Source organism: Sinocyclocheilus grahami, unplaced genomic scaffold, assembly GCF_001515645.1.
Source record: "Sinocyclocheilus grahami isolate Dianchi unplaced genomic scaffold, SAMN03320097.WGS_v1.1 scaffold223.1, whole genome shotgun sequence".
Classification (NCBI taxonomy): domain Eukaryota; kingdom Metazoa; phylum Chordata; class Actinopteri; order Cypriniformes; family Cyprinidae; genus Sinocyclocheilus; species Sinocyclocheilus grahami.
The window spans coordinates 2,072,710-2,086,261 of NW_015505402.1; the positions used below are offsets into that span (position 1 = coordinate 2,072,710).

The following is a 13,552-nucleotide window of genomic DNA, read 5'->3' on the forward strand; positions in this document are numbered from 1 at the left end:
AACATACTTTCCAGAAGGCCAACAATTCACTAAAAATGTTTTTTTTATTGGTCTTATTAAGTATTCTAATTTGTTGAGATAGTGAATTGGTGGGTTTTTGTTAAATGTGAGCCAAATTCATCACAATTAAAAGAACCAAAGACTTAAACTACTTCAGTCTGTGTGCATTGAATTTATTTAATACACGAGTTTCACAATTTGAGTTGAATTACTGAAATAAATGAACTTTTCCACGACATTTTAATTTATTGAGATGCACCTGTATAAGAGGAGGATATGACTGCAGCCGGCAATGAGGCCGAAACCAGCACATCCAGTGCAAGAAGGCTTTGACTTTTTAATTTGACTTAACATTGTTTTATTTATCTGTTATAATGAAGATACCGTTTTGAAGGATTTTTTTTCAATTTTGAGGTGTTCAGTTTTATTTTGGTTTTAGAAAATAAACATGATTGCTCTTCTCATAAATCAACACTTTCTTGTTTTTGTTACATGCTCTCTGTGCCTTGTCTTAGACTTTTATGTAACTTCCTGTCTCCCGTGGTGTTTGTAGTTAGTTTGTAGTTTCTTCATTGGTTCACCTTGATTAGTCTCTCCAGGTGTGTCTTATTTTGTAATCCCCCGTGTATATATAGCCCTAGTGTTTCTTTAGTTCCTTGTAAGTTGTTGAATGTAATAATTGTCTGTTTGCCTGTCATGATGTTCTTTGTTCCCTGTGGTTTTTGGTTTATTGTTTGTTCTAGTTTTTTCCAGTCAGAACTGCTGATTGTTCGTGTTCGTTTAAGTTGCGTATATATCGGTTCGCATAGCACTACGTGGTCTCTTGGCGCACTATACAATGACTCTAAAGGTATATATTCACTAAAGAATGTATAACATTTCTAGACGTGTTCCCCGAACTATATCTTAGGAGGTTGGTGCCGGGTTCAGACTACACAATATTTTTGTCGGTCATGATAGTCACTGTGTCAGATTACATGATTTTGACTCCTAAAATCGTGTCCTGTCGTGGACAAGAAACATAGAATCAGACTACACGTTGCTTCCCGACCATTCATCGTGTGCAGTCTTTAACGACGTGCGTGATGTCATCGAGAAGGCGGAACTAGCGACTGACTTCCGAAAGCAAGAGCATAAACATTACTGAAGCGCTTCCGCTATAGTTCGCCAGCATTTTTCTTTCTTTGTTCTGTCATGGTAGTCCCTCGATGACACATCATACAGGCAGGAGTACTGTTGCCACAGCTCCACGAACCTTTCCTCCCTCTCATAATTATTTCGTTTCGCCATGTTTGAAACCTGTGTATGAAAGAGCTTCTGTGCTGCTATTGGTCAATGTCACCAATGTGACAGAACTGGTGGACGAGGAAAAAAAATTAAACATGCTAGTCTTTCTGTCCTGATGTCATGAAGCATCACAGACGCGGAATCGGTTGTCGTCCACTATGACACACTACACGAGCTGAAACGATAGAATCTTGCGTCCCGACACCCATTGTCATTTACGAATCCCCACAACACCCTACGTCAAACAAATCGTGGCAAATCGGGCTAAAATCGTGTAGTCTGAACCGGGCAAGGTATACATTCGACGTTACCAGGTGCTGTCCATGGCGGTGGTGCTGAATTGGTTGATATAGATGCCTCGAGAATCGATTATTCATTCTATGCAAGGGCTGCTTCAGTGCGTTATGTGAGAAAGCGGTGTTCTTTATAAAATAAGTGTTGACTCTAAATAAACAAAGACACAGAATGATTTCCTGTTAGAACGCAAAGAACTTGCGTGAAACTTTTACTTTCGCTTTGCAACATAAATCACATCAGGGAAGAAAACCAAGAAAGAAAAATATATCAGCACAACTATTCGCTGTATCGCTGCTATAGTTTGACCAAACTCCCCACCACAATCATTCCATTTAAATAAACTCCTGATGGTTTGCCAGCTGATGTACTTTGTATAATATAATAAAAAAAGCTAACAACCATCAGTCTAATGACAGTTTTAGTCTTACAGAAGGTATACTTTAAGAACGTTTCGGGAAGCACATATTAGGTATAACTTTAGAATGACTTAGCGTTGAGAAGGTTTCGGGAAACGCAGCCCTTGTCATAAAGCATATACTGTCCTCTATTATGTACAAAAATATATTATTTTATTACGCTAATTTGAGTGAAAAAATCATTTGTAAATAGGAAGTTGATATTCAAATGATTTGAGAACTCTTACCTCATGTTTCACGATGGTCCAGCCTGAATGTACGAAACAAACTGCTATAATATCCACAATATTGACATTAAGAGCGCGCAATTTAATTGTCAATCAGATGCGCGTAAAAGTTGTCTTAATTCGTTACTAGGAGTATTGGTCGGTAAAAATAGTCGAGATTGCAGTCACCATAAAGTGATGTTTATTAACAACGGACGAAAATAATGGACAAAATATATTTAGCCTATGAATTCATTAAAAAAAAGTTAATTTACTTAATTTTGTAACATGTTATGTACAAATAAGCAAACTATTGTAAACAACCTATAATTTTGAAGCGTTACCGATTAAAATAAAAATAGCCTTCAAAAATATTTTATGCAATTGTTTTTCACTTTGCATCGAGAAGATGATTCAAAATTATTAAATCTCCTCTCTCGTTTTTATTTTTGCGTTGTAGTTGAAGTACAATTTTACCTTTACTCAAGTATGTTTTTGGCCAGACACTTGTAGGCTACTTTTAACCGAGTAAAATATTTACACAGCTTCTTTTTTTTTATATTACATCTGATATTTTAGCTTTATTATTTGAAGTGCCTCTGTTTGCAGATAAACGAGAAGCCCCGGAATGGTGAGTTTATCTGTATTTATCAGCGAGGGCTGCAGACAGAGCCGCAAGGACACTTCTGCGGTGAAGTCAGCTGGGAAATCATCAGATTTACAGAATCTGGAAAAATAACCCAAGAATTAGTAAATGAACAGTTAAATGAATTAATAATTCACATGTAGGTCTAAGCGAAAGGATTGAGACACTGCAACAGCACATTAGCAAGTATCTTACCTTGACGTTTCCAGGGTCTACGCGGAGTTTTGTGGCATGGAGATCACTCAAGTAGCTCAGCCCACCAATAAGATCATCCAATTTTGCCCACAGCATCAGTGATGGCTCCCATCACAGTTTTGCCGTGTTCACATGGGGGGAGCTGAGAGAATGATCAGGCCAATGAGCAAAATATGTTTTAGTCTGAGGGTAGACAGCAAGCATTCTGTGGAAAGGAGAAGAATCCGTTTATTGCACATAGTTTTGGCAAAACTGTTCGACATTGATGTGTGGGTGTTTTTGAAGTCAAATAAGTCCAATTTAAATGTAGAGTTCTTACCTTCCCAGAGCTTCTTGGCCTATGGCATCGGTCTTATTAGAGATTTTACCCCAGAAGGCCTTGACCAAGGCTTTATCCTTAGCTGTCAAACTCATTTTCTGACCCTTTCCACCTTGTTATCACAAGAGCAGAGTTTTAGGTGTAGGATAAGGGGTCTTTTTATAAAGCGAAGTGCTGCCACACCCAACATCTCACCAGCTCCACCTCTCAGACTTCAGCCAACAATTAAGCTTCGGGCGACTTTAGTCAGTTCATTTCGTCATTCATTATTTGATCAAAAATATTGAATGGTATATATTTATTTATTATTCATTTATTTTTTTATTTTTTTTTATTTTATTTATTTTTAAATAGTTTTCTATCATCACTGAACAAAGTGATGTAATATACTAAAACATTTGCCAGAAATACAGTATCGAACAAAACAATTTACTGAAGGACTGCGACAAGTAGGAAAATGTAGGCTAACTGTTTGTGTGTGTCTGTGTGTGTGTGTGTGTGTGTGTGTTTACATGTTTATGTGGTTTATGAGGACACAAATTTGTATAATAACATGGGTATGACATAGGTATTACAACGAGAAGGTGATTTATGAGGACATTTTCAGTGTCCCATAAAATAAAAAAATAAATAAAAAAATTCTCTCTCTTAATTTATTCCTTCTCTTTCTAGCTTGTACTTATTTGAACAATGTCTAAGAACTTGGTATTACAAGCACTTCCTGTGTCTGTTTGCCTCTTTAAGAAGAATCGCTTTATGTATCCCCCAATTGTAAGTCGCTTTGGATAAAAGCGTCTGCTAAATGACTAAATGTAAATGTAAATGTAAATGCCCCCGTAATTCAAAAGGCTTATAAATAATTCAGAATGAGTTTTTTTTTTAATCTAAAAATGCACAAAGTTTCCTGTGAGGGGTAGGTTTAGGGGTAGGGTTGGTGTAGGGCAATAGAAAATACGGTTTGTACAGTATAAAAACTATTACGCCTATGGAGAGTCCCCATAAACCATAAAAACAAGCCTGTGTGTGTGTGTGTGTGTGTGTGTGTGTGTGTGTGAAATAATACTGTCCTTGCGTTTGTTTGTTTCTTAAATTAACAGTAAGATACCATTCAGTCTACTGTCTTTGCATGTAGGCTAAAAGATGCTTTGGGGTCATTTGGGGACAATAAAGGGTGGAGCAACTCAAAAAGGACAGCACATCTACGGTTATCAAAGTTTATCAAATTAAGAACATTATGAAATGGGAGGAGCGGGTCTGAATGTCTAGATAAAGCAAAAAGAGCTGGCACTCGTTCAAATTAAAAACTTCAATGATGTATTAGATGCGTTCGTTTTGGTTAATTTAACGTTAGATATAACACGAGCTTTTCCTATACAGGGTTGCCACCGATTAAGTTGTCCAGCTTTTTTTCGGGGTAAGCATCCACATTCGTGATTTTGATGATTGAATCCATACTTATTTTGTGATGTTTGAAATATATTCCTGACAAATCTAACTTTGCAGATTCTAATCAAAATGTAGCATTAGCTCGGATCGGGTCCAAATATGAACAACCACACAACCAATCAGTCTCAGCGCCTGATGTGGTGCGGAGAGTGCAGTATAAATAAAAACTCCGGAGCATCTATCTATGTTCAGCATTCACACTTGTTGAAAAAGTAAAGAGATCATCATAATGGTGGAGTGGTCAGATTCTGAGCGCAGTACTATTGCGAGTGTCTGGGGCAAAATCAACGTCGATGAAATCGGACCCCAGGCTCTGGCAAGGTAATTTGATAGTGTGTAAAAGGAGATATAGGCCTACATACCAGGTTGATCATTCAGTGATGTATTTTAAATAGACTTTGATTTTGTGTATTTTCATTGTTTCATATGGCAGGGTGCTGATTGTTTATCCCTGGACTCAGAGGTATTTCGGTGCCTTTGGAAACCTATCCAGTGCAACTGCAATCCTGGGCAATCCCAAGGTGTCAAGAGCATGGCAGAACAGTGCTAAATGCGTTGGACAAAGCCGTGAAGAACTTGGATAATATCAAAGGCACTTACTCTGAACTCAGCCAGCTGCACTGCGACAAACTCAACGTCGATCCAGATAACTTCAGGGTACATGCTACTTCTTTATTTTCTAAGTTTGAGCTTGTCAATAACGATATCACAACACCTCCGTTATACAGTTATGACTTGCCTAACAAATGCACATTTTCTTGACTCACACAGTTGTTGGCCGATTGTCTCACCATCGTCGTTGCGAGCGCATTTGGATCGGCGCTCAGCCCTGCTGTTCAGGCCACCTGGCAGAAATTCCTGTCCGTAGTTGTGGCGGCTCTCTCCAGCCGTTACTTCTGAAGTCCCGCTCGAGATCTCTGCCTCAATTCAATCATGATTCAATGCATTAAAGATTTCAAAAGGTATATAAATAAAGCATTCAATCAAGGGTGGATTCTGAGTCTTTTCATTTGTCAAGTGAATGAGCTAGACTACTTTAGCATATAGCAAAAATGATATTAGGCATTTCTCATTGGCTAATGAGCATCACCATTTCTGTTTCCATCATGTTCAGCATTAGCAGTGGTTATATAATTCTGTTTGACACATTTTGTATTGGGGGTCCCTGCTCCACGTCTCTATCTCTATGGAATATTGCATCTACAGGTCCTTTGATCGCAAGTTTCTTCAACTATAGTTGTGGCCCTATGGGATTATTTTATAATATGAATATTTATTTATTTATTAAAAATTATATAACTGGGTAGTGTCACGCGGGTGGTTGTATGGAAGATGAAGATGAAGGCAAACAGGTAATATTTAATAAGTCCACACAATAATCCACAAGAACTGAGTAGCATACAACACACCCAAGAACTGATGACACCGGACAACTAGAATGAAACAGAACCAAACTTAAATACACATGATAATGAGACACACATACCTGAACATAATGACTAAATCAAATGAACAACAATGACAACTTAAAATCAAAGTCCATGTGATGTGTGACAATACGCCCCCTCCTGGAAGGCGTGTCCTCGTGCTGTGATGATGAGGAGGATGAGGGAGAGGGGAAGGGATGGTGCAAACAGGCAACTGGGAGGAGGATGACAAACAAACTCCAGGGAGGTGGAGGGGGAGGAGATGACCAAGTTAGGAGCCTTGAGCAGTAGGAGGCGAATGGAAACCCACGGTGCATTCCAAACGGGATATATCGCCCTCCGAAGGGCACTTCAGAGTGAACACAATCATGGCCGCCATATTGAAGGGTCGTTCCAAACCGAAGTGCTCAAAACTGGCCACTTCAAAGGGCCCTTCGGAATGAAGGATTTCGAAGGGTACAACTGATGGACACTTTGGGCTCCCATGATCCTTTGCGCAGATTCTTTGCATGATGACGGCGCCTCTGGTGATTTCCGACCCAGGTGGAGTCGACTAACCGAGGGAACCTGGCGAGGCTGAATGGCCGATGGTCCATGCCGGAATCGAGGGTGGGAGGAGTGCAAGCGCAGGTGTCTGGATGCTGGGACGAGGTGGGGCGGAGCCATCCGAGGCCTAAAGCAGAGCCACAGGCTCCTCAGGTCCAGGAGACGAAGACTCCCAGCACGCCTGAGATGGAACCTCTGGGATAATGGGGGACGGAGATGACTGGACAGCAGAAGTGGCTGAGGCCTGAGGAGACTGAAGAAATGCACAAAATCCAAACAAAAATAAAAAGCTCCTTGCTCAAGGCACAGGAGGTGTACGGCAGGGAGGTCCATGATGTCAGAAAAAACAAAAACGTGAACTCACACTCAAAATCAAAAACAAAAAAATCACTGCTATACTTTCCCTTTAGGGTCCGGTCTTCTGTCACACTCTGCTGTAAACAAATGCATGAAGATGAAGATGAAGGTTTTGAATGTCTTTAATCCAACACACAGGCAATCCAAACACAGCGTAACATTGATGAGACCGGGCAAAGGAAACAAACAGAACTGAACTAACATATACGTGATAACTATAGACACACCTGAACATAATCAAATGAATAACCATGACAACCAATAGGGCAGGAAGGATGAAAACACAATACAAACTAACAGAAACCTTGACAGGTAGTAACTGATTACATGTAATCTGGAAAAAATTAAGTACTTGTAGTAAAATTAAATTACATTTTAAAATACTTGTAATCAGTGTTGGGGGTAACGCATTACAAGTAATGTGAGTTACATAATCAGATTACTTTTTTCAAGTAACTAGTAAAGTAACGCATTACTTTTTAATTTACAAGAGAATATCTGAGTTACATTTTCAAATAAGTAACGCAAGTTACTTTTTTTCCCCAATTTATTTATTGACAGCTCTCCTGTCCCCATGTTGAGAGAAATCAGAAGATGTTACTGTAGTTCTAAAATAGATATGAATATGCATTAATTAATCTCACTCACAAAAAAACAACAACACAAAACACAGATTCAGTATTCCTCAAAATGAATAAAAATAATGCAACTCAGAATATGACGCAAACCTGCAATAATTAAATGTTAAACAACACAAATATCCTTTATGTATTTAATCCCATTCTATTAACCAATGTCTTTGCTTCTGACCTTCGATGATCCAGTTCAACCATACTAATAAGCACAAATTACTCTAGACAAACAAAAAGTGTGTTGAAATTTCTTCTTCTGCATTCTACTGTACGGACGTAAATTTACTTTCCCTTCAGTCTGAGGCTTATTCATTTCACTTTTGGTGTGAAAAGGCTTTTATATTTGCCAAAAATAAAACATTTTTATTTTAAAAACAAACAAGCAAGCCCTGTCCAGATTTAAAAAGTAACGCAAAAGTAACGTAACGCATTACTTTCCATAAAAAGTAACTAAGTAACGTAATTAGTTACTTTTTTATGGCGTAACGCAATATTGTAATGCATTACTTTTAAAAGTAATTTCCCCCAACACTGTTTGAATTTCAGACTACAGTTACTCACAGTTTCAGACTATTGATTTACATTGATTTACTATTGATTTACATATTATTCACACAATAGCAATAAATTATTCATAATTTATTGATTCTCCCTCATTCTTCTTTTCCATCTTTTAAGTTTTCCTTTCTAAAATAGCCTAACACTTATATACATTCCGAAAGTCTTTGGTTTTGTAGACATTCACACAAATACCAGTCATTAGTTTATTGAGAGAGGCCCCAGCATTTGACCACTGGGTTTACAAAAATCATTTCCGTATTAAGAAGTGTTTTCTGAACATTTCAACATTGCATCAAATACTGATAAACACTAATTAATTTGTATTTGAATTATCACACAGTGGTTATTTAACCATGTATTACTGTGTCTTTGGAAGGCTTTTGTCTTTGCACAAAATGCACAAAATGCACAAATTCAAGTAATTTCTTATTTACATGTAATGCAAGGATTCCCCAACTTTTTTTTGTCAGCCAAACCTCTTTCACCTAATATATTTACTTAAAGTACCCCTGAGATTTTAAAATAAATATTTTAATTATTAAGTATCACATATGTTAACGGTTCTCTGACGTTGGTTAATGTTCACATGACATGCAGGTAAACAAATAAAATATACATTTTTTTAGTAAGTGTTTTATTTTAATTGTACATTTTTATGATGCAATTAATTATTAACTTAACGTTATTAACGTTTCATTAAACTCACGAACCCCCTGCAGTTCCCTTGTGAACCCCAGTTTGGGAAACCTTGACGTAATGTTATGTTTAATGCACTTCATGTTGGTAATAACAATGAATAAAATATATTTCCTTTCCTTTTGTATGTTTATATCAATATGGTACAAAATTTGATTACTATTTAAAAGCAATCTAAAAGTAATCAAAAAGATCTGATTATATTACCTAAAATGTGTAATGTAATGGATTAGCCTACGTTACTAACTAGAGGCAAACTACAGGAGCGAGGTGAGCCGCCTGGCCGGGTGGTGCAGTGAAAACAATCTCTCTCTGAATGTGGAGAAGACGAAGGAGATTGTTGTTGACTTCAGGAGAGTGCACACTCAGCATGCTCCTCTGACCATCAATGGTGTGACTGTGGAGAGGGTGAGCAGCACCAAGTTCCTGGGTGTGCACATCACAGAGGATCTCTCCTGGGCTGACAACACCGCAGCACTGGCCAAGAAAGCACAGCAGCATCTCTACTTCCTCCATAAACTGAGAAGGGCCAGAGCCCCGGCCCCCATCATGTGCACCTTCTACAGAGGCACCATCGAGAGCATTCTGACGAGCTGCATCACTGTGTGGTATGGCGCCTGCAACGCGTCCTGCCGCAAGTCACTTCAACGCATAGTGAGAGCAGCTGAGAAGATCGTTGGTCCCCCTCACCTCTTTTGCCCCATGCACCACTGAACTCTAAACCCCCCCCCCCCCACCCCAGCTCCCACATCCCCAGGTCCTTCCACTCCCCCCTCCCACTAACACACTGGGCCCTGCACCAGTCACTTTGGGCAGCATTGGTCTGCTCACTACCTCATTCAGCACTGAACTGACCTCATTCAACTACCTCTTCTGACAGTTTAAATAAAGAACTCTCTGAGCTTTGTCACTTTAATCAGTCTGAATAAGCTCTTTTGCACTACAAATCATTATATCTGCACTGTTATTTACTTCACTGGTTTGCACTCTATCTGCCATGTGCCTTGTGCTGCTTTATCTTTTTTTTTTTTTTTACATTTGACCTTATTTGTATGTTTGTATAGTTGTATTTTATGTTTAATCTGTATCTATCTGTATTTATGTTCTACTGTTAGTGTTATCTGTATGCACCAAGGGTCTGAGAATAACGCAATTTCAATTCTCTGTGTGTATGTGCTGTACATATGGAAGAATTGACAAAAAAGCAGACTTAACTTGACTTGACAATTTTTGTCATGTAATTTGGAATCAGTAACAGAATATAATTTTCAAGTAACCTACCTAGCTCTCTCTCTCTCTCTCTCTCTCTCTATATATATATATATATGTATATATATAGATTTAGGTGTAAATAAAATAAGAAGAGACAACTAATATAACCGAATTATGTTTATTTTCACCGTTTTCAAATTGTCAGTTAATAAAAATCAGAACCTGGGACAAAGCTCTTTAAATTGAATAAACATATGTTTAAAACGTGTAAAACTAATTAATTTAACTTAATGTGTGATTTATTCATTCATTTATTCTTTCAGTCATTTTTGTACGATAGGATATATGCGGAACCTTTGCATCTAGCCATTCGTATTTCTACGGCGCACGTAGTGTAACACCAAACACTGATCTGTTGTAATGCTGTGTCTCAGTTAAGGGATGACATTTAGTTACGCAGCTTTCTTTGCTAAACTTAACTGTCAGATTAGTTGCACATATTCACATGGCGCCAGAAGGTGACTGATGGATAAAACATTTTGATTTATTATCTTGTGATTGATAACAGTAACTGTTTTGCGTTAGTGTGGTGGTTTTGGCTAGCGAGCAGGCTAACAGAATTTGTTATGCTGCTATTATCTCTCAAATTCGTTTTGTTCAATTCTTTTCTTTTTTTCCCCTCATGTTATTTGAGATGCAGTTCAACAAATGCACAAGGTGTCTTATACTCATTCAGGTAAATGTTCATGCAGTGCAACCCTTCAGTTGTCCACACCTGTCCAGCTGCAAACCTAATTCGCTTGAGATTATATAAACGTAAGAAAACGCATCAGGATGTACAAGCAGTGGTCTGTAGATTTAAATTCAGATGCGAAGCTGATGCCGAAACAGGTCGAATCCAGCCTGCAGCCAAATGGCGAAAAAACAAGCCCAATAAGTGTTATACTAGTTAGCTCTGGCAGCAGAGGAAATAAACTACTCTTCCGGTACCCGTTTCAGAGGGTATCTGAAAATACTTCATCAGCAACATGTAAGTGTTCCTGCTTCCTCTTCTTCTGTGTGTAATTCTATATCAACCTGACACTGCCACACCAGCAGTTCCCTGTAATTGATGCATTACAAAAAGACTGTTTTGTATTTCCACTGCCACTTTACACATGCAATATACACAGAATTGTCCTTTTCAATGCGTGTATTTTCTTCCATCAAAGCAAAACAGCGGAGTCCATATGTGTTGAATACCTCAGGTGACTCTGTAGAGGACCAGGATGGTGATTCAAGGTATTATGCAAAGACAGGAATTAAGGGTTTATTATTCCTTTTGTAAGTTTCTTTAGAACGATTAATGTTGTTGATGTAAATTATACTAGAGTTGTGTTTTCTGTGCATTCTGTTGTTGTCAGCATTTTTCTGCATGCAGTAATCCATGGTGGCATGATGTCAAGAGATCGCCAGTTTCACCAATAGTTCGTTATATCCATTGTGCTATATGTTTTTGTGTTGGATGATTTTAGATTGTTGTCTGGATATTATGCTGGGTCTGGGTGATCTATTGCTTAAAGGAATAGATCACCCAGAAATGATATTGTACTCACTCTCAGGTCATCCAAGATGTAGATAGTTTGTTTCTTCATTAGAACAGTTCTGGAGAAATTTAGCGTTGCGTCACTTGCTCACCAGTGGATCCTCTGCAGTGAATGGGTGCCGTCAGAATGAAACAGCTGATAAAAAAATCACAATAATCCATAAGTAATCCACACAAATCTAGTTCATCAGTTAATGTCTTGTGAAGTGAAAAACTGCATGTTTGTAAGAAAAAAAAACCATCATTAAAGGGATAGTTCACCCAAAAATGAAAATTCTGTCATCATTTACTCACCCTCATGTTGTTCCAAACCTGTATGAGTTGCTTTCTTATGTTGAACACAAAAAAAGATATTTTGAAGATTGCTGGTAATCAAACAGTTGGTGGTTGCCATTGACTTCCATAGTATTTTTTTTCCTACTATGGAAGTCAATGGCAACCACCAACTGTCTTCAAAATATCTTCTTTTGTGTTCAACATAAGAAAGCAACTCATACAGGTTTGGAACGACATGAGGGTGAGTAAATGATGACAGAATTTTCATTTTTGGGTGAACTATCCCTTTAAGGGTTTTTGTATTAAACCATTGCTTCCTCTATTTTATTTCATAATATTGATATTTCTCTTAATCAGGAGAGAAATAAGCACAAATCGAACACTCTTTGCAAGCGAAAACAGTCCAAAACGGTTCTTAACAAATATGTTGGTGGATTTTGATGTGAGCGGAGAACACGTGATTTTTTCACTGGAGGAAGTGTTGTTATGGATTATGGACTTTTGCCCAGAGGCTACGGTTTAAAGTAAAAAACACCTTATTGATGTATTTGTTTCTTACAAACATGCAGCTTTTCATTTCACAAGATGTTAATGGATGGACTGGACTTGTGTGGATTGCTTGTGAATTATTGTGATGTTTTTATCAGCTGTGTGAACTCATTTTGACAGGCACCCGGAGGATCCATTGGTAAGCAAGTGATGTGATGCTAAATTTCTTTAAATCTGTTTTGATGAAGAAACAAACTCGTCTACGTTTTGATGGCCTGAGGGTGAGTGTGTTTTCAGGAAATTTTCATTTTTGGATGAACTATTCATTTAAGAAACACAATATATTTATGGCCTGATCCAGAAGAGAAGTTAGTTAAAAGTTTATTACAATGTAAAATTTCAAATTAAATGATAAATATAAATTCTAAATCATAAAAAATGCACCTGCATAAAAAAACAATGCTAAACATCATCATGTTTTACTATATGTTATCACAAAGGACACCTAAATGATAAGTTCATATATTATGTATAAAGATTAAAAAAAAGAAAGGACAAATATCACAATTTAAAATTGATGCCACATTAACGTGCTGTCCTTGTTGACCAATCTTAAATCTTAAAATTTGGTTTGTTTTTTGTCACCCTTATGTCATGCATCCTGGCAACTTGTCTGTTGCATTTTCCCTTTTTGTTTGTTTGTGTTTTTCTTTCTTTTTTATGGCCCTATTCCCATTTCAGAGAACAAAGTCCACTAACTGATGAACAGTTGGTAGCAGGGTAAGATTAAACCACCATTCTGAACCACCTCTCCTTTCTCCAGAGCACCCCATCTTTGTTCACCTTTTCTCCCTGATAATTCGTCTGGCATAGTGCACATATATATATATATATATATATATATAGTGGGATGCCAATTTACACCGCAACTCGTTGGCCAACACGCTCTTGAGTCTTCC

At 37.8% G+C, this 13,552-nt stretch overlaps 2 protein-coding genes and 1 pseudogene across 4 annotated transcripts in view; 2 read left to right on the forward strand and 1 right to left on the reverse strand.

Moving 5' to 3' along the window:
* Positions 1 to 2,924: 2,924 nt before the first annotated feature.
* Positions 2,925 to 3,465, reverse strand: LOC107596842 (hemoglobin cathodic subunit alpha-like; annotated as a pseudogene).
* Positions 3,466 to 5,004: 1,539 nt separating this feature from the next.
* Positions 5,005 to 5,800, forward strand: LOC107596824 (hemoglobin cathodic subunit beta-like). Its single transcript, XM_016287669.1, is given in 4 exon segments — positions 5,005 to 5,133; positions 5,246 to 5,339; positions 5,341 to 5,469; positions 5,584 to 5,800. Coding segments are annotated over 4 exon segments (444 nt in total). The 5' UTR covers positions 5,005 to 5,041; the 3' UTR covers positions 5,713 to 5,800.
* Positions 5,801 to 10,635: 4,835 nt separating this feature from the next.
* Positions 10,636 to 13,552, forward strand: part of LOC107596811 (nitrogen permease regulator 3-like protein) — a 16,733-nt gene continuing 13,816 nt past the window's right edge. For 2 of the 3 annotated variants that reach the window (XM_016287642.1, XM_016287645.1), the window contains exons 1-3: positions 10,636 to 11,273; positions 11,455 to 11,524; positions 13,335 to 13,373. In XM_016287642.1, coding sequence (XP_016143128.1) covers positions 11,078 to 11,273; positions 11,455 to 11,524; positions 13,335 to 13,373 — 305 coding nt within the window. In that variant the 5' untranslated portion in view covers positions 10,636 to 11,077. The remainder of the gene's footprint in view (positions 11,274 to 11,454; positions 11,525 to 13,334; positions 13,374 to 13,552) is intronic. The other variant, XM_016287643.1, reaches the window with a different exon arrangement.